At 35.3% G+C, this 27,247-nt stretch overlaps 2 protein-coding genes across 11 annotated transcripts in view; one reads left to right on the top strand and one right to left on the bottom strand.

The window, feature by feature from the left end:
* The window catches only part of TMEM232 (transmembrane protein 232), a 326,397-nt gene extending 325,283 nt beyond the window's left edge, over nucleotides 1–1,114 (bottom strand). For 8 of the 9 annotated variants that reach the window (XM_058440629.1, XM_058440635.1, XM_058440638.1 and 5 more), the window contains exon 1: nucleotides 980–1,114. The gene's annotated coding sequence lies outside the window, so the exon portion shown is untranslated. Of the gene's footprint in view, nucleotides 1–795; nucleotides 857–979 lie in introns of those variants that run through there. The other variant, XM_058440631.1, reaches the window with a different exon arrangement.
* Nucleotides 219–27,247, top strand: SLC25A46 (solute carrier family 25 member 46). 2 transcript variants are annotated; one of them, XM_058440640.1, is made up of 8 exons: nucleotides 219–321; nucleotides 4,401–4,443; nucleotides 5,844–5,901; nucleotides 8,376–8,453; nucleotides 10,276–10,376; nucleotides 17,589–17,645; nucleotides 18,823–18,880; nucleotides 23,299–27,247. In XM_058440640.1, the coding sequence occupies exons 1-8, from the start codon at nucleotides 312–314 to the stop codon at nucleotides 23,875–23,877; spliced, it is 984 nt and encodes a 327-aa protein (XP_058296623.1). In that variant the 5' UTR covers nucleotides 219–311; the 3' UTR covers nucleotides 23,878–27,247. The 2 variants fall into 2 exon arrangements, with proteins under 2 accessions (XP_058296623.1, XP_032012581.1); XM_032156690.2 differs by lacking the exon at nucleotides 219–321 and adding an exon at nucleotides 1,183–1,465.

Genomic DNA, 27,247 nt, shown 5'->3' with positions numbered 1-27,247 from the left:
TTAATTGTACATTTTTAATGTACTGTATCAAAATATCTCATGTAACCCATAAATAGATACACCTACGATACACCCATAAAAAATAAAAAGTGATAAAACTGTAGAAAAAAATGTCAGTTCACTCAAAACAAAGTTGATTATCCCTTTCAATCAAGGTTCGCATCTGGAAGATCGAGAACTGCACGTCAGAGTTCTCTTGGAAAAGCTCTAGGAATCCTGGGCTTCCATCGAGTTGAAGGAACATAGGATGAACCCATGGAAGGCTTCCTCAGATCTGGGGAGGGAGCCTGGCCCAAGAGCCCGTGGAGCTAATGAAAACAGGTAGTAGGGGACCCTCTACAGAAGTCCTCTCAGTTATTCAATTAGAGGTCCCAATTTTGAACGATATAACCGGGATTTCAATACCCTGAGTGATTTAGACACATCAGGAAAAAATACGACAGAAAACTATAGTTTCTTTACAGCCTTAGAAAAGGAAAACGCGTAATTCCTAACTCCAGGAGGGCAGTATTCGAGTACGTGGGTTTCTTTCACCCCCGACGTTCACTTCGGCTTTTAAAATGCTTGCTCTGGTAGTCCACAGTACTTTCGCATTCACTGGGCGGTACCATATCTCTCAATAGATTTCATCCAAAACCCCAAGTGCCGGGGACAAAGCTAGGTGGAACGTTATTAACCCTTCACAACTCCAACCTCTACTAGCTTCCTCTGAGCAGGCGAGGCACCAGCTCCGTGAGAAAACACTGAGATCTGGGGCGTAGCTGTGACATGGGGTATTTCCGGCCGGGACCTCACCGGGTAAGCTCCACCCGCGGGTTATCGGCTGCCTCCAAGAAGCATCTTTGACCTCCTCCCATGCAGGCCCTATTCCTACACCAATTCTCTTTTCTGGAATCTCTTTGGTACTGTGTTTCATTAATCCCACAACCATATTCCCACCTATTCCGTAACGACAACAGACTTTTAAGGTCTAGCTTACCGTTGCGTCTCCCTAGCAACCGTGCCCTTTAATGGTTGCCGGAAGAGGCTATAATCACGTGCTCCCAAGACTTCCGGGTTTCCAATGTGACTTCCGGTTGTCAGAACTTCCCGCAGACGCGGCGGCGGCCGACGGGAAGCTGTGTGGGCTTAGGTCGTGGTGGCGGGCCCCGGGCGGGCTCGCGTCATCCTGCCCCCGCTGCGATGCATCCGCGGCGCCCGGACGGATTTGATGGCTTGGGCTACCGGGGTGGTGCCCGGGACCAGCAGGGCTTTGGCGGCACTTTCCCTGCAAGGTCCTTCAGCACCGGGTCGGACCTGGGCCACTGGGTGACAACTCCCCCAGACATCCCCGGCAGCCGCAACCTGCACTGGGGCGAGAAGAGCCCGCCCTACGGTGTGCCCACCACCTCCACCCCGTACGAAGGCCCCACGGAGGAACCCTTTTCCAGTGGCGGCAGCGGCAGTGTGCAGGGGCAGAGCAGTGGTGAGAAGCATGGGGACCGACACAGGGATGGTGGGTTAGTGGGGCCGCGGCTTGCGGCCTGCAGACCCCGGAGGCGGCGCAGAGGGTCCCGCCTCCTGTTCCTTTTCATCCTATCGCGCGCCACACCCTTTGCCCTCCTTTCGTCCTCTGCCCCTGAGGCTGGCCTCCTCTTCGTCACAAACGAATTCTCCTGGATCAACTCCAAAAAAGACATCTGCCTTAGCTATCGGGTGCATAGCAGGAATTTTTAGAGGTTTTGGTGTCTCAACTGATGACCTGAGTTAAAAAGGAGATTAGATTATTTACTGTTACCTGATTCATTTTGGCAACTCTATTTTCTTGATTTAATTAATTAATGTGTTTACTTGTAGTTTTGTGTTCTGAAAAGAGAAGCCTTTCAGCATAAGCATACTTGGGTTCAAACTTGGTTGTACCACTCGTAATCTGAACAACTTAACCTCTGTGAGCCCTAAGTTTTCTCATCTTTAAGATGTGTAGAAGAATCCAGTATGGGACACATAGGCTAAAAAAAAAAAATAGTTTCCTTCCTTTTCCTTTTTAAACACAGGAGTTTTATCTGCTTTTCAGATCCCCAGTCTAGAAAGTTTCCTTCCTATAATTTTCCTTTCTGCTTTCCTTCTGCTGACCTAAAAACTACATATAAAAGTTAGAAACACTGATACAGTTTCAAGATAGGACTTTGGAATCATGACATAATTATTCTCCATGGGATTTCAGAAAAGCTGCAACACCGCGTGATGTAGATATTTTCAACATCCTTTTTTATTCATAAAATGTGAATAATAGCTTCCTCTTTCTGTTCTCCTGGAATTGTTAGAATAATAGATTAATGGTATTATTTAATATTAAATTTATTGTAGACCAGCTTTATTCTTATTTCCTCGAGTTTGATTTGGAAGTACAATAATATTTAAGAAGAATAGACTAACGAATGTCTAGTGAGTAAATGAGGATGTGAAGAAGAAGGATAGATGACTTACCTAGCTAATTGTCATACAATTAGCTTTTTGACTCTTACCGGTTTAAAGTTATGCTTTGACGGTTACAATGAGGAGGAGTTCCTTGACACAAGCAGGGGTTTATTTTGCAGCCTTAACAGGTGGGTGAATGTTAATTTTGCAGCAAAGATAGACACCTAAGAGACTTACACAGTAAACAAGAGTAAACCTTCCTAACACCTTCCAGAAAATGTTAGTAGCATCTTCTGTTACTATTTGGGGATGATCTATACATACAAAATGGGTATGGCCGGGCGCGATGGCTCACGCCTGTAATCCCAGCACTTTGGGAGGCCAAGGCGGGCGGATCACGAGGTCAGGAGAGCGAGACCATCCTGGCTAACACAATGAAACCCCGTCTCTACTAAAAAATAGAAAAAAATAGCCGGGCGTGGTAGCGGGCGCCTGTAGTCCCAGCTACTCAGGAGGCTGAGGCAGGAGAATGGCATGAACCCGGGAGGCGGAGCTTGCAGTGAGCCGAGATCGCGCCACTGCACTCCAGCCTGGGCGACAGAACGAGACTCCGTCTCAAAACAAACAAAAAAAAGGTAAAATCTAAGGTAAAATTACCGTAGGTGGGTAAAAGAAGCTTTCTATTTAGCTTATACATTTTTCTAGGGTGAACCGCGTAATTTCCCAGGAACATGCTTAGGTGGCCTTGTTCTGATTGAAAGGGAATAGTGAGGGCAATTGCTTCACTTGAAAGAGAAGAGGAGAGAAAGAATTGTAACTTGTGAATATTGTATTATAGTTAGAATTTGATGTCTGGTCCCCTGGGGTTGTAATAGTTCACCACTATGACTTTGAGTTTAGTCAAGAAGAAAGGCTTTTCTCTTTTGACATATGCATAGGAATGTTTCCAGCTGTGAACTTTTCCAGTAACATAACAGACATACCATCTGTAGTAGCATTTAGGTATCCAGTAACCTACTCCAATTAATTAAACAGCTAGCCTCAAACTATTTAAAACTTGAAGAGATGAGGGAGAGCTGTATTTACCCATTTTGGTTTTCCCTAAGTACACTTTCAAGTTAATAATTTAGGGGTGCTTTACTTGTAGTTATTGGTTTAATAAAGTGCTCTCGGTCAGTAACAGTAACTAGTTTTACAGCATAAGACGTAAAGTCGTAGGTGGATATCAGCTGCGGCCAACCATAGAAAATTTTTTATTTGATTGGAATCAGAAGCTGAAAACTGGTAGCCCTTAGGTTCTGTCTGGATATTTGTTTCATTAGGCCAAAACAATGTGTTAACAATATTTGAAATAGTTGTCCAGGACTTTCAGATTGGAAGCTTTTATATAAACTGAGAATATCTTTTTTTGAAAAAATTACAGCTTCAAAACCCTGGGCCCACACTCTAATGTGGCAACAATGAATTGGAGTGAAAGAGTAATTGTGCTTTAAAGACTCTACACCTTGTAGGCTGGGCGCGGTGGCTCACGCTTGTAATCCCAGCACTTTGGGAGGCCGAGGCGGGCGGATCACGAGGTCAGGAGATGGAGACTATGGTGAAACCCCGTCTCTACTAAAAATACAAAAAAAATTAGCCGGGCGTGGTGGCGGGCGCCTATAGTCCCAGCTACTCGAAGAGGCTGAGGCAGGAGAATGGCGTGAACCCGGGAGGCGGAGCTTGCAGTGAGCCGAGACTGCACCACTGCACTCCAGCCTGGGCGAAAAAAAAAAAAAAAAAAAAAAAAAAAAGACTCTACACCTTGTAATTCGCCACAGACCCCAGCAGAGTCCTTCATTCATTTAAATTATTTCCCTGGCCCCTATCAGAATTTGACTTTGACGTTTAAATGAACAACAGGTTAATAAAATAAATTTTTTAAAATTGTTTTGAGACTAAACCTAAATTATCAGTAATTGGTTATCAGTAATCTTATTTTTTATTTCTTTTTTTTTTTACTTTAGAACAGCTGAATAGATTTGCTGGATTTGGTATTGGACTTGCAAGGTAATGTTTTATCTAAAGACGTTTAAAGCTTTTATTTATTTAATTTAGAGTTTTTCTTTATAATATTAAATTATTATTATTGCTTCCTTTAGGTTGTTTCTTTGAAGCAGCAGCTTAAATTTTGAATAATATTTTGCAGAAAAAAGCATGATCATTATTTAAAATATATAATTTGATAGTTTTTCCAGTAAGGATAGACTAGTGACCCAATTTTATAAACACAAAGTAATTTTGTAATGAGTATTGTAACTGTTTTCATGGGTCTATCCAAAAAATAAAATGAAGTGTAACCTTATCTCTCTCCCATCAAAAAAAGTAATTTAGAATGGGGTTCATGAAGATCAAATGGCTCTGCTGATAAGAACTTTTTTCATAGGACATTTTCTGAAAGAAAAATTACATGGCATTTAATTATGCCATGTAATTGACGTGTCATTTCCCACATTTGTTTATAATCAGCGTTTGGTGATAGCATTACTTTTTTTTATATCTAACGATCATTTTAAGAAAAGCCTTTAGTCTTGATTATTGTGATCCTTAGTGAATACCATTTTCAAAAACATTGGAATTGCACAAAGCTTACATTTTATGCCATAATGATCATTATTTTAAACATTTTAACCAAGAAAAACACCTTATTTGCATAATTAAACCCGAGGGTGTTAATGTCAATATAAATAAAATCTGTGTTTTCCATTCTGCTGGAGTTGTTTTTTGCTTCAATATTTATACTTAAAGCTTTGATTCATTTGATAGACTATTACTACATATAAATATGTGTGCACGTGTATGTACATGTCACTGTGAGACCTGAAACCCACAGCTGTAATTCTTCTGTGGGGCACATTCTCAAAATAAATATTTGATACATAAAAATTAGTCAATTAACATGGTCATTAAGAATCTTATACTTTAATATTTATACTTAAATTTATACTTAAACCTTATAATTTAAGTTCATCAAAACCAAACATTTTTAGAATGGGGTTCATGAAGATCAAATGACTCTGCTGATAGGAATTTTGTTCACAGGACATTTCTGAAAGAAATAATTTGCAGCATTAAATGCCATTTAATTGATGTGCCATTTCCCACATTAAACATACAGCGATCTAGTTTCATCTTATACTATAGACTTTAATATTATGTATTATGTATTGTTTCCCTTATTTACTAGTTTGCAGATCTGATTTTCATTCTTCTCATATTGAATTTTGTTGTGGGTAGAATCATTTGCAAACATTTCTAGACATTTTTAAAGATCTATTTAATTTTTTTAAGAATGGAAAACATAAAATAATGCATGATTCTTCAGGCAAGAATCGTTTCAGAAAGATACATGCTGTAAATTTAATTTATCTCTATGTAGACATACATATACATAAATTATTTTTATATAGTCTCTTTACAGAAAATGTATTGGCACATCCTTGCATTGTTCTACGCCGCCAATGTCAGGTAAATGTAATTTCTATGATCTTTTGAGGCAATACTTCTGACCCTAATATGAAGGGCAGAACTCACATAAATGACATGATACCAGGTAATTGTTACTTCATGTGAAATGTTCCAAACTTTTTGGTCTCAAAACCTCTTTAAAGTCTTAAAAAAATATTGAGGATCCTAAATAACTTTGGTTTATGTTGGTCATACCTATTGATATTTACCATTTCAGAAATTAAAATTGGGAAAATTTCAATGCATCTATATAATTCATTAAAATAATAACACCTATTAGTAAGATATTTTTATGAAAGTAACTATTTAGCATTTTTGCAAATATCTTTAATACCTGACATAATAGGAGAGAGCCAGTTTCTCTCATAGGCTTCTGCAGTCAATCTGTTGCATCACGTGGTTTTTGAAAGAAGCAAGGAAGTTTAGTCTTGTACACATATGTAGTTGAAAGCAGGAGAGGAGTATATTATATTCTTTTGAGATAATCGTGGGTATTCTTTGCAATTGCACCGAAACTCACTGTGTACTAGTTTCTTAAAGGTTATTTGCAATGTGAAATCAGAAATCATTTTAGTGAACTTGTTATACTTTGTTACATTAAAAAATCCATTTAACTATACTGCATCTTGAATAGATATTTTTACTTATGCATGATTCCATGTAATTGTGCATAAGTTATTTGAAAATTATTGACCAATTGAGTTACATAGATCTTCTTGATATTACATTTGATTATAAAATATCAAAAAATTGTCTTCATTAAAAATACTACTGATCTCACTAGAAATGTCTTTAAGTATTGTTAGCTCTTGATGATGCATATAGATTTTCCAAAATTCTGAGTTTTACTTGAAAATTCAAACTTATCATTGACAGTAAATACTGTTATTTATTTTTGTTTTAATCAACAATCTCACTTTATTTTTTAAAATATGTCTGTCCTGAGGGTGAATAGGTATAGTCCATCAATGAGTTTTTCTAAGTAAAAATGATGTTGCATGAAAAAAGTGGCTAGTTTAGCTTGCAGTTCTATCATACAAGTGCTTTCCTCATGACAGCAATCTTACTTCCTTATGTAACACACAGGATATTAATTAGAAAGAGGATATGTACTCAAAGGTCAAGGATTCATAAAATTAACATTTCGTTACTTCATCGTCAAGGATATTCCTATATGAAGGTTGCTTTTTTCTCCCTATGGGTAAATGAGGTGAAAAATTACTGTAAGTATGAAAATACAGTTTGATGGTGCCGCCTCAATTTGTGCTAATGAGCTGGGAGTTTTACCTACTGTTGCTTTTGTACCATTAGTGACAATGTCAAGACAGTGAAAAAAGCAAATGATATCTTAGTAATCACTAGGAAAATAATTTTGAACTTGTCAAGCCCCAGAAAGGGTAATGGGGCCCTCAGGAGTCAGTGGACCCCACTTGCAAACTCTGTTATAACCTACTTTTTTTTTGTTTGTTTGAGACAGAGTCTCGCTCTGTTGCTCAAACTGGAGTGCAGTGGCATGATCTCGGCTCACTGCAAACTCCGCCTCCTGGGTTCACGCCATTCTCCTGCCTCAGCCTCCCGAGTAGCTGGGACTGCAGGCGCCTGCCACCGCGCCCGGCTAATTTTTTATATTTTTAGTAGAGACGGGGTTTCATTGTGTTAGCCAGGATGGTCTCAATCTACTGACCTCGTGATCCGCCCACCTCGGCCTCCCAAAGTGCTGGGATTACAGGCGTGAGCCACTGCGCCCGTCCTGTTATAACCCACTTTCTTTGTAAAGTAATGCTTCCTATATTTGTTTGCTGTTAAGAGTTCAAAACAGTATAAATCATTATAAATTAATCTGTTCATGCTTAGCACTGAAAAGTATGTATACAGAAATACCATTAAAGTAGCATTGACTGTATGTGCCACAGAACAGTGTATTTCAGATATATATTTCACATTGTAGTAATATTAACATGGAGATCTAATGGATACGTTATATATAAGTAACAAATATATTATTTTTAAATGTTTTATGAAATAATACCATTAGAATGTAATACATTTACATTCTAATATTTTATTGTTTCACATGATAAATATTGTTTTGACACTCCCCCAATTGGTTTCATATACCAGTCAGTTGCCACGTATAGTTTGAAAAATGCTTGCCTAAAATGAACGTGAGTTGGGAGATATAATTCAGTTACTTAAGGCAAAACAAATATCAAATAAGACCCTCTTTATTATATAGTCTACAGTACTGTGTGTATTATGCATTGGTCTTCAGATTGTATTTATATAACCATACATACTGTACTTTTAATAGGTTATTTAAAGCACTTTTAAGAATAATTTTGCTTATGTGTAATTTATGTTGACTTTGGAATTAACTTTTGTTTATACTGCAATTCCACCATATATCTTTCATGGCTCTGTTATTTCTTGACAAAACACTAACAGAAAAAAATCATTAAATATCTTTTTTACAGGTTAATTACCATGCTCAGCATTATCATCTCACTCCATTTACAGTCATCAATATTATGTACAGTTTCAACAAAACTCAGGTGAGAATTTTGTCTGTGGATTCTATTAAAGGTTTATATAAGTGTCATTTGGGCTTAGTAATCATTAAAGCAAGAATAATTACTTTCAATTTGGTCAATAAAACAACTGTTGTAGTAAAACTAAAGTAGCACAACAGTATGTTTTTGAATCTTTCAAAATTTAATTTAGCAAAAGTACAAATTAATTTAGCAAAACCACAAAGAGCTGTGCTAAGATGATGTCTCTGCAATCAAGAGGCTCATATTTATTCATGGAGACAAAATCTTAGAAGATTGTGCTGCAGTAAGATAAAGGCAATATTAGAAGTACAGAATGCTGTCAGAATACAAAAGAGAAGTACCTTATCAAAACTGGGCTGGGACACAGTGTATGGCTGGGAAAAACTTTGGGAAAAGAAAGGCCCGAATTGTGTGCTTCTTGTTGAGAAGGCTAACTCTTCATGATGAGGACAGAGAAAAGGGTTTTAAAGTAGACATGTGAAGGTAGAAGACAAAGAGAGATCATAATGTTTGGGAATGGATTTAATAGAGTACAATGGGAGCTTGAAGTGGGGGTTGAAGAGTAAGAGAAAGATGAAAAAGTAGCCAGAGAAGTAAGCAGGATCCAGATTCTAAAGCACCTTCCAAGAACTGCACACTACTAGATGTTAAAAGCTACAAGAGTACTGTTGAAGGTGTTTTAGCCATGACCAAAGTATCTTGAAGAGCTTTGGATTGTTTGGCAATATCTATTAAAATTTAAAATGTACATGTTCTTTGACTTACTAATTTCACTTCCAGGAACTTATCCTACATAGATGTGCACATATATATATGCAAACATGTATATATACAAAGATGTCCTATGACATTGCATATAATAGACTGGAAATGATTAAATGTCCATCACTAGGGTACCAGTGAAATAATTATGGTATATTATGGTGAAACACCTTGTAACCTTTAAAAATAAGAGGGTAGCTCTGTGTATACTAATGCGGAATGATCTCCAGGATTTTTTTTATGTTTCAAGATAATACTACCTGTTAAAAATAAACAAAACAAAAATATTTCTATAACATACACAGATATACTTGTATATGCATGGATTATCTCGATAAATTTTAAAACTGCTGCTGAGGACTGGGATGAAAAGGAGACAGACTTTTCAACTGATACCCTATTGCTTCTTTTTAATTCTATCATGTATATCTATTGATAATATAGATAAATAATAGGAGTATTACTGATAGCATCATGCAAAGGGGCAAAACCAGAGACAGTGAAACTTGTAGTCAAATTGATATAAAGTAATAGTGTTAAGTATGGAGAAAAGCATGGATTTGTAAGATACTAAGGGAGCAGAATTTGTAGAACCTGGGGACTGATTAGATAGGAAAAGTGAGAGAAAAATGTTTTCTAGATATATTGTTTGGACACTAGGATGATGAAGCTGCTATCTAGGGAAATAGGAAATACATCAGAGAAGGAAAGAATTGGTGTGGTTTGAGTGAGTATGATTGGGTTAATTTATGGATATGTAAGTTTCAAGTTACCTTGTATCATCCACAGGACAGGACTAGTAGGGAGGTGAATATATAGATATTAGGGATATTTAATAAATTAGTTAATCATTAGGGGTTTTAATTAATAGGAATGTTCTTCTTGGCCTAAGCATAACTTTAAAATGATATAAAATTAATTTAATTATAGTTCTCTACTAATATTTCTATTAGAATAATGTTTTATTGGAAAATATCTATACAATATCAAGTTTTATTAAGATCTTTTGTGTTTCAGATGTAGGTATTAACAGAAATAACATGAATTTTGTTCAATTTAGGGACCTAGAGCCCTGTGGAAAGGAATGGGAAGTACATTTATTGTCCAGGGAGTCACACTTGGAGCAGAAGGCATAATTAGTGAATTTACACCTTTGCCAAGGTACCTTTTTTTTTTAGCATTTCTTCAGTATTAGTTTCATGTTGTGATTTGTTTTTAGATGCAGGGGGTACATGTGCAGGCTTGTTACATGGGTATATTGTGTGATGCTGAAGTTTGGACTTCTAATGATCCTCTCATCCAACAATTCTCAACTGTGTAAACATCATACCCAATAGGTAGCTTTCAACTCTTGTCCCCATCTCTCCCCTATTATATTGTTTTAATAATAAATAAAAAATATCTTGAATCTGAAAACTTGTCTGAAGTAACTAAAAGAAAAAACAAAGAATAAAATTAATTATATATTATTAAATTAGTATGTGATAAAGAAAATGTGTCTTGGCTTAGTATCTATTGAGATGTATCTTTCAGCTCCTACTGCTATGTGCCAGCAACTACCAGCTGAGGAACAAATGTGGGTATGTGAGCAATTCCCGCTCTTTAAGTATTCATTTAATGAAGGAGACACTTGTAAGCAAGAAGAGGTAACATGTCCAATGTCATGGGGTTGGACAGTCTAGGTAATAAAAGAAGTGTCTTATGCTCGGAATATTGGGTATGTATGAAATGGAATATTAGGAAAAGCTGAGGTGCTACATTACAATACGATTGTGCCTTTGTAAGTTTATTCTCCATGGGGTTGGAATATGTTTCTTTTTTTAATATATAGATATTCTGATGAAGATATATTCAAATGGCAGTGTAAAATAAATGGAGTAGTTAAACAGATTTATGGAGATCTATTGTAATAATCTAGGCGAGACTGAGAAGGTTCTGAACTGTGGAACAGAACAGAAAGGGATTAGCTGGCTAGACATTTCTGAAGTATAGTTGATGGTCACTGTGTTAGCTTGGTAATTGGAGATAGGAGAGAATGAGTTGTCAGTAGTGACTGAGATTTCTAGATTGGCAAATGTTAACCAAGATGAAGAATTCAAGAAGAAGAAAAAGTTGGAGTAGGGAAGAAGATAAAGAATTTATCTTTCAATAAATGAAGTTTGAGATTCTTGCAAGACATCGAGGGAGGGGGACATGTCTAATATTTGGTTGGAACCGTGGATCAGAGTAAAAAAAAAAAAAAGAAAATTGAAGCAGAGGCAGAGCTTTGGGTATTGTGGCATAAAAGTAGCAGTTAAAGCTTAGGATAGGTGAAATCATCTAAGGAGAAAGCATAGATTAAATGAATAAAACGGACCAAGGACAGAATCCTAGGCATACCTGTGTGCTGTGTGTGTGTGGGAGTGGTGGGAAGGGGGGTAGTTGGGGGAGATAATGAGAAAAATTAGAGAGGTCCTCAGAACAAATTGGAAATAGCATAAGATGTAGGACAATCAGGTTCTAGAAACCAAAAATGGGAGAATTAGAATTGTAGATACATTTGAGAGAGAGGGTAGAGAAATTAGGGAAATTTGCTTTTGGGTCTCTCTTTTCTCTGTGAAGCAGGATACAGGGTTATTTGGTGAAAAAATGATAAGCATTGGGGTTGTAGTAGAAAAGCATGAGAGGAATGATACACATTTGGGACAGTCACAATGACGGGTAACAAAGGAATCTTACAAAGAGTATATGAAAGGAATGTTAATAGGAAATATTGGAAATTAGAAATTTTTACGGTGCTATTTGGCATTACTCTGATTTTCTATATCAGCACTGTATTTTTGTATATCATCCTATCAATAATGTTAAAGGCTTTGGAATGGTTTGTTAATCCAAATTTATTCTCTGGCAGCGTGAATTTTTTGGATTGTTAAAGAAGTGAGATAGTTGAAGGCATAGCTACTAGTGTAACGCATATGCCCAGTGTTGGGATTTAGTCCTTATAGGGAAGAAAATGAAAGCAAGAGAAACTGATATTAAGCTTTTTTCCAATGTGATTGCTTTTGAAGGACCTTAAAGTCTTGAAGTGCCTTAAATAAAGCTTTGCTAAAAGGTTTGAAACAAAACAAAGATTAGAAAGGTCAGCAACATTTGGGCAGCTCAGAGTTTCTTGTTTTATTCTTTAAAAATCTGTATTTCTTTGTTTGGCTAACTATTCACTTTATTGCTTTTATATCACTAGATAAGATCCCAAGTTGGTACTTATAGTCAAAAATTCTTGAAATTCTCTAACAAACAATTCTGTAAAAAAAATAACAAAATGCAGGAAATTCCATTTGGTAGAGTGAAAAAAGTTCAATGCAGTTTTTCCTCATATCTGTGGGGGATTGATTCCAGGACCCCCAGTGGATACCAAAATCCAGAGATGCTTAAGTCTCTTTTATAAAATGGTGTTGTATTTGCATACAACCTGTACACAACCTCCTGTATACTTTAAATCATTTCTTGATTCCTTGTAATACCAAATACAATGTAAATGCTATGTAAATAGTTGTTATTCTGTATTGTTTAGGGAATAATGACAAGTAAAAAAAAACTCTGCACACATTCAGTACAGATGCAACTATCCCTTTTTTAAATAAATATTGTAAATCCACAGTTGCCTGAATCCATGTATGTGGAACCCATGGATATGGAGGGTTGACTGTATTTGCAACCAGAATACTATTGGTTCAGGTCCTGACTATTCCACTTTTTATTTCTGGGACCTTAGGCAAGTAATGTTGCCTCTCTAAAGCAGAGATGAAGGAATAACATTAATTTCAGTCTACAGGGAAGAAAAAAGAAAATTAGGAATGAGAAGGCATAGGACTTTATAAAATTTTATCATCTAACTTTCTTACTCAGTAGACAGACATGTCAACTGAGTGGGAATATATTTTCATCATTTTTAATCTTTCTAAAGAAGACAAAATAGTAACCTCTATTGCATTGTTCTACTTGGATAATTTTGGTGATAAGCCCCACTCATTAATTCATTCATTTACTTGGCTAACATTTCCTGAGTACTTACTGTGTGCCAGGTTCTATGCTAAAAACCGGGTTTACGATGAGGAAAATAAACGAAAGGCAACTGTTGCCAGGAAGCTCAGAATCTAATAAAAGTACATTCACTAAGAACAATAATTCCATTAATGAATAATTGCAAATTGAAATTTGTTTTCTGAAGCAAAAGAATATAGTTCTATGGAAGTATTAAAGGGCTAGAAACAGTGTCCCTAGTGACATGACACTTAAGGTAGATCAGAGTGGTAATTAGGAGGTACATACCAGTTTGTATAAAAATGCTGTTGCAGTGGGGAGCATAGAGAATTCAGGTGTAACTGAGAGAAGGCTCACATGGCTGGAGCTCTGGCCAAGGGTAAGGGTACAGAGCAGGTGGGAGCCAGAACATGTGTGGCCCTGTAGGCCATTTTAAGAATATTGAAGAGGTTCAGTAAGGTCAGTGACATCAGGTTTGTTTTCAAAGGGTCATTGTAACTGTAGATGAAAAGGTTGCATGAGGACCGAAGTGAATAAAAGGAGACATCTTAGTATTCTATTACAATAATAAAGGTGAGAAAAGATAGTGGCTAAGATCAGAGTGGTATCTTTTGAGACAGAGGTAAGTGGACAGTTTTGAAATATACTTAGGTCAAACTGAGGGAATTTGGTGATGCTTTAGGAATGGTAGATGAAAGAGAAGGCAGTATCAAGGATGACTTCTTGTATTTGGGCTTGTGTAACTAGTTGTCAAATGAAGCTGTTTTTTGAAGTATAGTGTGAATATCTTTTAAAAAATTATTTATTCTTCTTTGGGCAGATTTGACCTTTCCTATTAATGGGAAGAAGGCAGAGTTTGTTTCTGTACCCTATTAATGGGAAGAAGAAGGAGCAAACAAGGTCACAAAACATTAACTAAAAGCAGTTCACAGAAGCTACTACATGAGGAGGATGAGCTCTGAGGTCTCCTAGCCTGGGTTTTTTAATCGCATAACATTTACTAGGTAGAACAGGGGAGATAGTATAGATTTGCCAATATTTAGGTTTTTTTTAAACAGTTTATGATCAAATCAGAGAGAAAAACAGTAGATCTCTAGTGTTCATTAAGTCGGCAAATTTATAAGTTCTCAGTAGTATTACTTTTTAACAAATGATGTGTTACCCAGGATTATCATGTGTGATCTCTTTATCTACCGCTAAACCCTTCCTAGTCCTCTCTCCCAGTTGCAGTGAGTTAAACCATGTGTCGTTCTACCCCCACAGTACCCTTTACTTAATTTACATGTGGCTTTTTTCATGCTGTTAACGTGAGGTAGGAGTTCCTGTAACCAAGGCTACCTGTGTGGTTCAGTCTCTCACAAAACCCATTTAGTTCAACTCCAACTTAGTTTTGACTCATCACACATTTGTGGTTATACCACTGTAAACATCTTGTAGTCTTCCTCCAACAATTCCCTCTGAATTTGCTTATTTTAAACACAATGAAATCTTCCTCAAATTCATTAGATTTCCTTTCTGATTAACAGTTCCTGAGTAGGGAACACTGAAAGAGTTTAAGTAGAAAAGAAAGATTTTAAGTTGGACTTTAGTACAAGTGCATTTTCCGGTCTTTTATCATATCCAGATGGAGTTGTCTGTAGGCACATGATACGGGGCTGGCATATAATGAGTTCTTAACTGAAGGTAAATTAATTTGGGAGATTTTGAAGCTCTAACCCTAGATATGAGGGTCCCTAGGGAAGAAGGATACCCTATGGTAGAAGAATAGAGCCTGAACCTTAGCACCTGCAACAAGGGGTGGCTGGATTAAGAAAGGTGATCCTGAAAAGGAGTCAGGAGAGACCAGAAAACAGGATAAAAACCAACAGAATGGGCTAGTGGAGCACAGGGGCAAAGAGTGCTTCAAGGGGAGAAGAGGCTGTGATGGCTGCTGAAATGTCAAATAAGGTACAGACTTAAAAATGTCCATCAGATTTAATGACATAGAGATTATTGGAGACTTTGGCAAGAGCTGTTTTTGTTCGAAGCCAATTTGAAGTGGGTTCAGAGGTGAGTGGGAAAGTACAGATGTGAAAACAGAAAATTCAGAAGGTTGACTGACTAGGATTGATGAAGAGAGATAACTGGAAGATGACAGGTTTAGGGTAGGTTGGGGGAAGTTTTTTGTTTTTTGTTTTTTTTCCTTTTTTTTAGGATAGCTATTTGACCATTTGAAAATTAAAGACTGCTGAGATAGAGTTATTTTAGAATTGTATTGCCTTTTTTTGTGTTGATTATGCATAGGAGTATGTGTTTTGATCTGTTAAATGAAAAACTAGACTGTTTTGAGAAAAGCAAGGTACTCGCATAAATTTTATTAATTTTTTCGCTCATTAGGGAGGGCATTTTTTGCTTGGAAATAGTTAATTTAGATATATTTACATGTTTGGTATTTGCTAATGAATTATAAAAAGGTTTAGTGACTGAAGCTCTTACGTATACTTATTTAAATTTCTAGAGCTGTAACGGTAAATTTTACCCATTTTATAAAGTAGTAGAGAACAGATACAAGGAAGAGTCACAAAAGCATTTTTTTAAATACTTGGTTTTAAGTCTCCTTTTATCTTAATGATCTTAAGAATTGGCAGTAGTCATCAAAGGGGAGGTAACTCAGAATTGACATTGTATTTAAAGGGGAGGCTACCCAGTCCGTAGTGTTTACCACAGTTTTATACTTAAAATTAGTGTCGTCATAAACTGTGGTAATACTTTCTGAGGCCATGAGTATTAGCTGTGCCAAGATGATTTACAAAGCAGGTAACATATTTTGTTTTATAATCATAAAGAAACTTTCAGTAAGATGGGAGGCCTGATCTACTTTTTACATTTTTCGACTTAATCATTGAATAATATAATTTCAGCTACATTGTGTTGTTCAGGCGAAATAAATATCCTAATAGTAATTTAATCAGAGTTTGGCCCAGAAGGTGCTCTAAGGTCTTAGAAATCAGGGGTAGTTGCTCTATTGTCTGAAAGTCTCTGATGTATGTACTCCTTTATATGCTGTTGTTTTTCAAATTCAGTCATTTGAAATAGAAAATGTTTTTCTAGATTCCTGCTGTAGCCATGATGGAATGAGTACCAATTCCATCAGAGGAACTGGTGGTAGCAGGTCTTACCTTAATTTTGCACTTCCCTTTCTGTTTTGTTTTTTTTTTCTCTTTTTCTTTTCATTTTTCTTCTATCTCCCCTGCCTTTTCATTTTTTTCTTCTTATTTGCTTTCTTTTTTTTTCTTTTCTTTTTTTTTTTTAAACTCTCTATAATCTTGACTCTTTTTGGACTTTTCTCTTGATAGAACTTACTCCCTTTTTTCCCCTTTGGTTCTATTTCATTTCAGCTTGCCTCCCTCCCTCCCTTCCTTCTTTCTTTTTTTTTTCTTTCTTCCTTTTTTTCTTCCTTTTCTTTCTTTCTTTTCTTGTTTTCCAAAAGTAACCAAACTAGCAGACAGAATGCACACAATCCTAGACCTTGGTTCCAGACCTGGCATTCTGCCTGTTTCCTTTGAACATTTCCCTGTGATCTTTTTGACCCTGATTTTTCTCGTCAGTAAGACAAGTGTGACAATATCTGCTCTGCTTATCTCACAGGATTCTTCTTTGCATCAAACAAGATGAGAGGCAGCACAGGCAGAGAGTACCGGGGTTTAGAACCCAGTTCCACACTAACTGGTTACTTGGCTCTGGATAAGTTATTAATCCCCTCTGATCCTATCTCCTTATCTATGAAATGGAGAAAATAGGGTTATTATGAAGATTAGAAATAGTTCATGCAAAGCACTTTGCATAGTCATGGCATTTAGTAGGTGCTCACAAAGATAATAGAATATAATGGTCACAAAATTATGTAATTGTACTAAGTAAAGATAATTCAGAAATTAGGTTCTACATAAATGTAATGTGTCAGCCTGCATTAGAGTTACTTAACTTTTTTTTTAAATTCTCATTCTTACATACTTTGTAAAGCCTTTTTTAATCCTGTTCTTTGTTTCCATATCTATTGTCTTTCTTTTAACCAATCGTCTTAATTTTCTTCCTTTAATTTCTCATGTTTACTTTCATAATCAGTTGTGCCTCTTGCTTCTAACTGCCAGCCCCTTCTATCAGCACATACGAAAACACCTTGTATTTTTTTTTCTCTCAAACCATCACAGTTGTTTACACTGTGTTCCAGAAAAGAAAGTGTTCACCATTAGAATATATTTCTCCTACAGACAAAAAAATTAGAAGTTGATTAGTGTTTTGAAAATTGGGCTAATTCCAGATGTTTTAAATAACATGGGTTTTGTTTTATTTAAGTTTATTTTTATGTTTTAGGGAGGTTTTACATAAATGGAGTCCTAAACAAATAGGAGAACACCTTCTACTGAAATCGTAAGTATCAAAAAATGGCATTTTTATTGGACATTTTCACTAATTTTTATAGTATTAAAACTGGAAACAAATTTTATTAAATAAATGTAGAGAAGGAAATTAGAGCAGTGAAATGTTTGTGGGACTGTAACTTCAAAGGACAAAGTAACACAGAGTTTAGGAATAAATCCTGAAATACATATTATCTTTAAAATAAATCTTACTAATTTGAAAGGCTGGAATCACAGACTAATTTTGTGTGTGTATTCTTAGGAAATTAACATAGGTCTTCAATTTATTTAACCCAGATTTTGAAAGAAAGTATAACTATTTTATTGTTAATCAGAGATGCAAATGTATTTGTATGGTGATGAGCAAACCCAAAAAACCTTAGTGACATTGAAATGTAGTCCTAAAGGCACTTAGTTATTTTACAACGGTAACCATTTTTGTAGATTAGAATTTTATTCTTCACTTTTTAATTTTGTTTTTGAAGATTGTGAATTGGAAATCCCCCAGCTTGCTGGCTCCCTCAGTGGGACATTCCAGCACATTATTACTTAGTGATGTTCCATTCACCTTGAAAACCACTACTTGCCAGGACCTGGCCCATAAGGGTTAGGTAAGTCCCACCTTGATGTTATTTTGAATAACTATATTTTTCAGGCTTGCAAAGTTGTAATATTACTATGTCTAAATATTGGTGATAGGAAACAACTTTGCAAAGCTGTATAATGTTGTTTTTTTAATAATAAAAGGGACTTCACTCACCATTGAAGACTGGCCTAACTCTGCTGGATGGGAAATCTGGGAATTGATATAAGAGGATAGTAACAGAAAAGTTTACTTGCTCAAATATCACTAAAAAGGCAAACTATGGAATGGATCCCTCATCCTCAATTTTAAGTTTTAGATTTATAGGCTGCATTAGCTGTGTGTAGGTAGATGTCCAGTCTATTTATTTTGCAGGCTGTCCTTGTTTTATCATTTGATTTTTTCATCTCTTTTGAATAAAGCATCCTATGTTACAGGTTTCTGAAGTTAATATTTTTAGGCTATAGGTATTAATAGTTGAAAACCTTAAAAAGATTATTCTAGCTTGACTACAAATTATGTTGACATATTAAAGCAGATATTAAAAAATTTACTATAAGCATCTTGTTTCAGTATACTGATAAATGTGTTTTAATTTCTATAGCCTAACTTACGCGGTGGCAATGCCTTTTTATTCAGCAAGTCTGATTGAAACAGTGCAGGTGAGCTTTTTTTTTACTGTCATTTTTTTTTTTATTTAAGAATAGTTTTTTGACTATTCAGTATATTGTAGATATCTAACATTTCAGCAGAAAATTTTAAGACTATGTCTTAAAATATTTATTTTATAAGTATCGCAGTTACATCACACGTTGCTTGTCTGTATATTTCCATTGCAATCTTAAGTCACACTTCTAGTTTTAATTATTTTTGTCCTTTCCATAGGCAACTATACTCTTCATTTAGACATCTCAGAACACAGCCTATGACTTGCTCTGAAAACAAAGAATCTATAAACTTTTTAAGGCCCTTACATACAACTCAGATGGTTGTGGCTTATCATTGGACAGTAAATTAATAATTACCTGAGAATAAACATGATGAATAATCATCCGAACAGGAAGCAGGTTGTCCCCACAGGTAGTTTACTGACAGGATTCTTTTAAAATATGCCTTTAAGTAACATTTGATACTATTGGGTGTGATAAATTGTACAAAGCTGAAGCAATTTTCTGCTAGCACTTTAAATTCTGTTTGCTTGTGTTACTATTCCTAACCACATGGTGGCACTTCAAGTACATTTAATTAAATGTCTTACCCTCCTTCCTACACTTAAAACTGTAAGATGAAGGTAGTTTTTACTTCACCTGTATACAAAATCCAACTATTTGTACCCCGTCTTCTATTTCCACATCAGATCCTCTAGCATATTCTTTTCTCTAGTATATGTGAGTGCCCTCTCTGTAAAAACTCCCACTGGATCAGCCTTTGCTCTTCTAATTACTCTTTTCTACCTTGTTTCTGGCTGTATCATTCATCTTTGATTTATTATTATTATTGTTATTTCTGTTAGAACTAACTTCAGTTAACTGAAGTTAATGTCTTGCGACCCAAATAATACTTTCCCTTCCCCTTGCATTTGGCATTGTGTTAAATAAATGATCATTTTTTGTATGGTGCTATAGAATTTACAGAGTTGTCACTTGTATAAGATAGCCTCAATTTAAAGATAAGAGAAAAATGTCAGGAAGGTAATTATTTAAGGAAAAACAACTAAGCAGAATGATTTATTGGGGAAAATAATTTTTAGCTTGAGACAGACCCATTATCACATTTCTCTGCTTAAATTAGACCTGGGACTTTAGACAGATTTCTTAACCTTTACAATTTTCTTATCCATAAATTGTGAGTAGTATTTTAATAACTGAAGTGTAACATTGAATAAGTTATTTATATAAGTCCCGGCTCACTATGTGATAGGGTTTTTTCTGTGTATGTGTTTTTTTTAACCCAGTATTTACTCCTTATTTCCTGCTTCAAGTTCCACCTGCTAACTCCTTTTGATTTCTTTTGTCTGCTTTTCTAGAGCTCTTTTTTCTTTAGATTTCTCTCTCTTGAACATCTTTTTTCAATAACGCCTTTGCCATCTCTTCTCTTATACCTTAAGGCTCAATCCTTGAGCCTCTGTTTTTTATCCTATACTCATTATTCTGAAAGAGCTAATTTATTCACAGGAATCATTAGCTCTAATCTTATGTGAGTTAAATCTTCAGACTCAACTTATAAAAACAATCCCATCTATCCTTCTGAAAATTAGCTTCCTTTAGAACCTCTTCTCCCTGGCAATATATTAATGATACTATTGTTATCCTCACATTAAAGATTCAAAACTTTAGTTTTTGTTTTAGGAAAGTTTTTTATTTTTACATTTCTTTCATCCTTCATAATTACCTAGTCATCATGAACTTTGTAGTGGTCTACTTCTTCATTAAGAATCCTTGAGGCCTAGGTGGACGGATCATGAGGTCAGGAGTTCAAGACCAGCCTGGCCAACACAGTGAAATCCTATCTCCACTAAAAACACAAAAATTAGCCAGGCGTGGTGGTGGGTGCCTGTTGTCCCAGCTATTCAGGAGGCTGAGGTGGAAGAATCGCTTGAACCCGGGAGGCAGAGGTTGCAGTGAGCTGAGATCACGCCATTGTACTCCAGCCTGGGTGACAGAGTAAGACTCTGTCTTAAAAAAAAAAAAAAAAAAAAAAAAAAAAAATCCTTGTACTAGTCCCTGCATTTTAAAAGTTAATACTCATACAAGATTGTTTTTAAGTTGCAATGCTTACATATCCTTTTACTGATTAAGGATTCATATTGACTCATATTCCCTAAAATCAACTTCAGACTTCTTATTATAGTTTTAAACCAAGGTTTTAATTACATCACTTTACCTTTCAGATTATCTTCCTTAACTGCTAAACTTTTAAAAAAAATTTTATCACACATTTATTCAGTACTTGCCTGTATCAGGTACTGTTATAGACCCTAGGGATACAACAGCAAACAAAACCAAAATGCTCTGCTCTCATAGCACTTATATTCTTATGGGGAAAGTAGACATAAACAACTAAATAAAAGGTATATTTCATGGTGATTAACTGCTAAAGAAAGCAAAAATAAAGCAAGGAAGGCAAATAGGATGTGTAATGGGTAGGGAGGGGTGGTTAATAATTTTTTAAGAAGATAAGTAAAGGTCTCACTGAGAAGGTGACATTTGTGTAAAGATCAACATGGATATTCCGGAGAATATTCTAAGTAGAGGGAAGGCAAGTGCAAACGCCCTTACATGGGACTGTGTCATGTGTGTTGTATCATACATGCTTGAGAAGTAGGAAGGATGCTGATATGGTTGGTACTAACTAAGCACAAAATAAGCAAATGTTTATTTAGAGGGAAAGCAGGTGCAAAAACTCTTAAGTGGGACTGTGTCATGTGTGTTGTATCATACATGCTTAAGAAGTAGAAAGGAAGCTGTTATGGTTGGTGCTGAGTAAGCAAGGAGGAATACAGGACATGAGGCCTGAGTGGTAAGAGGGGACCAGATTATATAGGACATTGTAAATCATTGTAATAATTGGGCTTCTGTTTGAGAAGGATGGAAAGTCTTTGATAGGTTTGAGCAGAACGGTGGTGTGATCTGACTTACATCTTTATTAGGATCTCTGACTGTTGTATTAAAAATAAACTGGTGTGGGAAGGAGGTCAGGGTCAGAAGTAAGAAGATGGATTAGAAGGCTAGGCAAGCTCATTGTCATCTCATAGTTTTAAATATCATCTATTCACTAAAGACTCCCACATTTACAATACAGTGCTCCTCCACTTACAATGGGATTACATCCCAATAAACCTGTCATAAATTCGAAAAATCATAAGTTGAGGTATCATAAGTTGGAAACCATCTGTAGGTCCATTGTGTACCTTTTTCTGTAATTTCTATTGTGAACTCCATTTGGAATTAACTTACTTAACATTTCTGAACTTTTGATCTTCACCAAATTGCTGTTCTGGCAATTTTTCAACTCAATAAAAGGCAATGTTATTCCTCCAGTTCCTCTGGACAACAACCTTGGGGTTATTCTTAACCCTTCTCTTGCATACCCCAAATGCAATTCACCAGTAATTCCCATAGACTTTGATTTTAGGATAAAAGCACAATTGAACCACTTTACTTCTGTTGCCACCTTCTAGTCCAAGCCACCATCATCTCTTTACTGGATGATTCCAGTAACTTTTGAACTGGTTTCTCAACTGATCTTGTCCTCCTTTGCACAACAGCCAATATTCTTTTAAAATATAAATTATGTCATGTCTGTCTTCTGCTTAAAATCAACCAGTTATTTCCCATCTGACTAGAAGCCAAAGTCTACAGAGTAGTCTATAAGGCTGATATAGCCCCTGGCTACCTTATAAATTTCATCTGCTACTTTTCTGCAGTCATTGCTGCAGCCAAAGTGCCTTTTAGCAAGTTCTTTTCTATCTATCTATGCCTTGGTAATCCATATCAAACTTTCTTATTCATATCCCCAAAATTCTACACAAGCAGACATTGCAGGTGGTAAGAAGACTAACATTTATTGAGTGACTCCTGAGTGCCAAGCCTTTTTTCATTTAATATTCACAACAACCCTGTGCATAAAAAGTAGCCAGTGCTCATTTCCATTTTTGTAGAATGAGAAACTGTGCTTAGGAGAAGTTAAGTAACTTGACAATGGTTACATAGCCAGTAAGTAATGGAGGCAGGAATTTAAACATGTTTAAGAACTATAAGCACTTATTGTCTCCTTAAGCATTACATAGTTACTGGCTTTCCACGTGAGTTCTAAGTTTCTTGAGATGTATCCACCTACACAGCTCCCCAGTCTCCCTACCCCAATAAGATTAGCTCCCAACTTCACTGCTAGCAATTGTATGAGATTTCATTTGAAAAAAAAAAAACTGATGCCTAGATAACAGTTAAAGTCTGCAAACCATGGATGTTTCCCTCTTCAGTCACTATGTTAGGATTTTAAAAGAACCTAGAAAGAGTCCTTTTTCTGTGGCAAAATAAGCAAATGTTAAGTTTTACTTATTTCTTCATTTTTATTTCAGAGTGAGATAATTCGAGATAATACTGGCATTTTGGAATGTGTTAAAGAAGGAATTGGAAGAGTGATAGGCATGGGAGTGCCTCATAGCAAACGACTTCTTCCGCTTCTTTCCTTGATCTTCCCTACGGTGCTTCATGGAGTTCTTCATTACATTATCAGCTCAATTATTCAGAAGTTTGTCCTACTAATTCTAAAGAGAAAGACTTACAATAGCCACCTAGCTGAGAGCACTAGCCCTGTGCAGAGTATGTTGGATGCTTATTTTCCAGAACTTATTGCTAACTTTGCTGCCAGTCTTTGTTCTGACGTTATACTTTACCCATTGGAAACAGTTTTGCACCGCCTTCACATTCAAGGAACACGCACAATAATTGACAATACAGACCTTGGCTATGAAGTGCTTCCAATTAATACACAGTATGAGGGGATGAGAGACTGTATCAATACCATAAGGCAGGAGGAAGGAGTGTTTGGTTTTTATAAAGGGTTTGGTGCTGTTATAATACAGTACACACTGCATGCAGCTGTTTTACAGATTACCAAAATTATTTACTCTACACTTCTTCAAAATAACATTTGAGATTTAGGTTCCTTCACTGAGTAGTCTGGAAGATATAATCTGGATAATTTGCTATGAAGTTATGAGGGATAAAAGTGAAATACTGGGGAAGAAAATGGATTGGAAAGTAAAATTGGTACTAAAGCCCATACTGATTATCTTGACTTTGTTTTTTAAGGCATAGGTATATATTTTGGATCAAAATTCTTCCAAATTTGAAAACTCAATAAAAATAACACTTATTAAATTCTAGTTAGTGTAGCACTCACGCTGAAGTAAACATGATCCTAGGCAGAAGCAAAATTTTATTATAAAATCTAAAACAAAACTTTATAGAGTTGAATCTATTCCATCTGACTTAAATATCTGCCAAATGTTTATTTTGCCTCCTAGATTGATGTTGGTATGGTATCCTTAATACAAGGTAGTATATTAATGACCTTAATACAATCAGGAGGTTTTTACCTTTAAGCAAATAAATTATGTCATTATTGAAAAAGACTTCAGGGATGATTAGATTTGGCAATCTGTAAGCAGGAGTATAAAGGTTTTAAATTGCATTGTCCCTATATAACTATCTTAATGGCTGTATATATGTATTTTATAAAGCCATTTATGTATACACATGTAACTTGGAATTTCCTTCATCCCTACACATTTTCTACACTTACATCACCTTATTGCATAAAACAAAGTCATGCGCTTTCTGCTTGAACATCAAAATATCAAAAGCCAAGGTACCCAAAAGATGCAAGTCAGAGACAACATCCTTGTCCATATCCAAACCCAGTGTTTCAGTGCTAGCAACTTAATTTGTCATACATTTATAGAGTTTGGTTTGCTTTGTTAGTTGTGTGAATCATCGGGCTGTTTTTAGAGCCACTGTTAAGAGAGAATATAAAATAATCATGACAATTACTACTGTTTCCGCATTTACAAATTGTGTACTTAAATGAACCTCATTTCCCTTTTATTTCTGAATGGCTTGTCTGAGAGGAAACAAAATTAAAATTCATCTGGGAATTTGTGCCTCTTGTCTACTATATAGTCACCACTAAATAATGGCTTCCATTTTTATTTTCTTTCAGTTTTTGCTTTAAATTTTATTTTCCAAAATAGATGTATGTGGAGGGAAAAGCAATTATTCTTATCACCTTTTATTTACACTTCTTTAGATGAATACTGAAGAAAAATCCAAACCTTAAAGGAAATGTGCCCTTGTATTTTATGGGTGAGGGGAAAAAGTACACTTCAACATATAATAAGCAAAAAAATTACTAATCAGTTTAATAAAAACATTTTATCTATTCCTAAATGTAATTCGGTGGGTTAAGCACTTTGTATAATAAAATGATATGTGTCTGCTCTATCATTAGACATTTTAAAGTTTCATTTCTTCACATGAATAATCAGTTATATCACGAACCATTTAGCGCTCTGAAGCACCGTGACTTTGCACTGATATTGTCCAACCAAGAATGCATACGAATAGAAATTCACTTTACTTGCTAAATGTCACAGAAATGGTTACTTTTTGCAAATAGTAGTGTTGGAACAAAAAAGTGATATCCAAAAAGTGTAAAAACAGTAATAAGTAGCAAATCTCTCCTGTGTGTGTGTAGTTACTGAAACACCGACATTTTCCATTTTTAAATTCCACCAAAAGGGGGAAAATAAAATTAAACACCACTGATGACATATTATATTTTATGGTGACTATTTTAGATTAAGGTTTACTTTGTCCAACCAATAGCATTTAAATTGTTTTCAATTAGGATAGTTTCAGATAAGAGTAAACCAGAAAATTTCAAGTTTGAAAAATTTCTAGAAAAGAATCTGAATAGAATCAAGTATTTACTAGTGAAAATCTGTAGGGTCCTTTATTTAGCTAAAAATTAAATATTTCAGGATATTTGTTGGGAGTTAGCATGAAAATAGTTACATAAATTCATTTTATTGTAGAATAATTATAAGACCGATAGGCTGAACCACACACAAGTAAGGTTGATGTTGTTTTCCTTTTTGGAGAAAGAGAGTACAAATTAACATTAAAATTGAAATATAGAAAGTAAAATATGAATAATTTTTTACAACCATTCCAAATTAGTTGAAACAAAATCTTGAACGGTCATGCACTTAAATTTAAGCTAGCCAAATATGTTGCACTGAATTTTGAAAAGAATGAGTGAAGATAACTGTAAGATACACTCGTTCCCTTTTTAAAATTGTTTTTCTTTAACATGGGTGCCAAATCAAATATTCATGGGCTACGCTTCTTAAGATAATAACAGCTCAAAATAATATTTTTTTTAATTCAGTAGAACTAATAGCATTATGAAAAAGATTCTATTAAATGTTCCACAGGCCCACTGGTCCTCTTATATAAGCCAAATTTTGGCCATGGAGCTTGTGATACACTTGCCTTACATTGTAGGGTTTCTTAATTTGAGTCAAGTATACTGAAAGCAATTAAAAACTGGTAAATATCAATTTACTATGTAAAGTGAACTTATGAATTAACTTACTAAATACATATATGTAGACCTTCCCAAAATGCCATTCTCTATTTTATGGGCTCTTAAAAAAAATTATCTGGGTTAATAAGGTTATCTATTAAAGCCCCCAAAATCTCAGCACTAGATGTTATAAATATCAAATAGTAAAAACAAGGTCACTTGAAAATGGGTATTTGATACCTTAGCTGGTGTTTTCAGAAACATACAGAACTGAAGAGGTGAGAACTTGCTTACTTTTGCAGATATACCTGACTACTCACAACTGTCTTTTTAGCAGCGGTTTTGTTAAAACTGCACAAAGCATTCACTTTACTGATTAAGTACAAATGCTTTAGTGTTTCTACCTAAGTATTAGTACATCTGTTCAGGAAATGAAAAAAAAATGCTGCTTTATATTTGTTTTATCAACTGAAGTTGTGGAGGATGTTTGTCCACTGATCTTTTGAAACAGAAAAGAATACTTTGTCAGCTTCTAATAAGATAGCCAGGTTTGAATTATTTGCAAAATTTATATAAGCAAATAAAATCTCTTGGTAACAATTCACATTGCACTAGAATTTGAATGATACTGTTGTTGGCATTTCTGTTTCTCTTTCAAATAGTTGTAAATAATCTCTTTTTCTCATATAAACTGAATGCATAATGTCTTACTCTTGAGTCATTTAGTGTCACTGATATGGTACCAAGTTGTATAGCAGAGTAACAAAATCATGATTTGACAATGAAATTTACATATTGCCTCACCTAGAGATGTTTTGTCTGTATGACTTTTTTTTTTTTTTTTTAAAGTTTGTCTTACTTTAAATGTTTTGGGTAAATTGTGTAATATGAAAAGTTCAATAAAATGTTGAAATAAAGCCATTGTTTTTCTCCTA

Source organism: Hylobates moloch, unplaced genomic scaffold, assembly GCF_009828535.3.
Source record: "Hylobates moloch isolate HMO894 unplaced genomic scaffold, HMol_V3 SCAFFOLD_6, whole genome shotgun sequence".
NCBI classification, from domain to species: domain Eukaryota; kingdom Metazoa; phylum Chordata; class Mammalia; order Primates; family Hylobatidae; genus Hylobates; species Hylobates moloch.
This window is presented reverse-complemented; position numbering and strand designations above follow the sequence as displayed.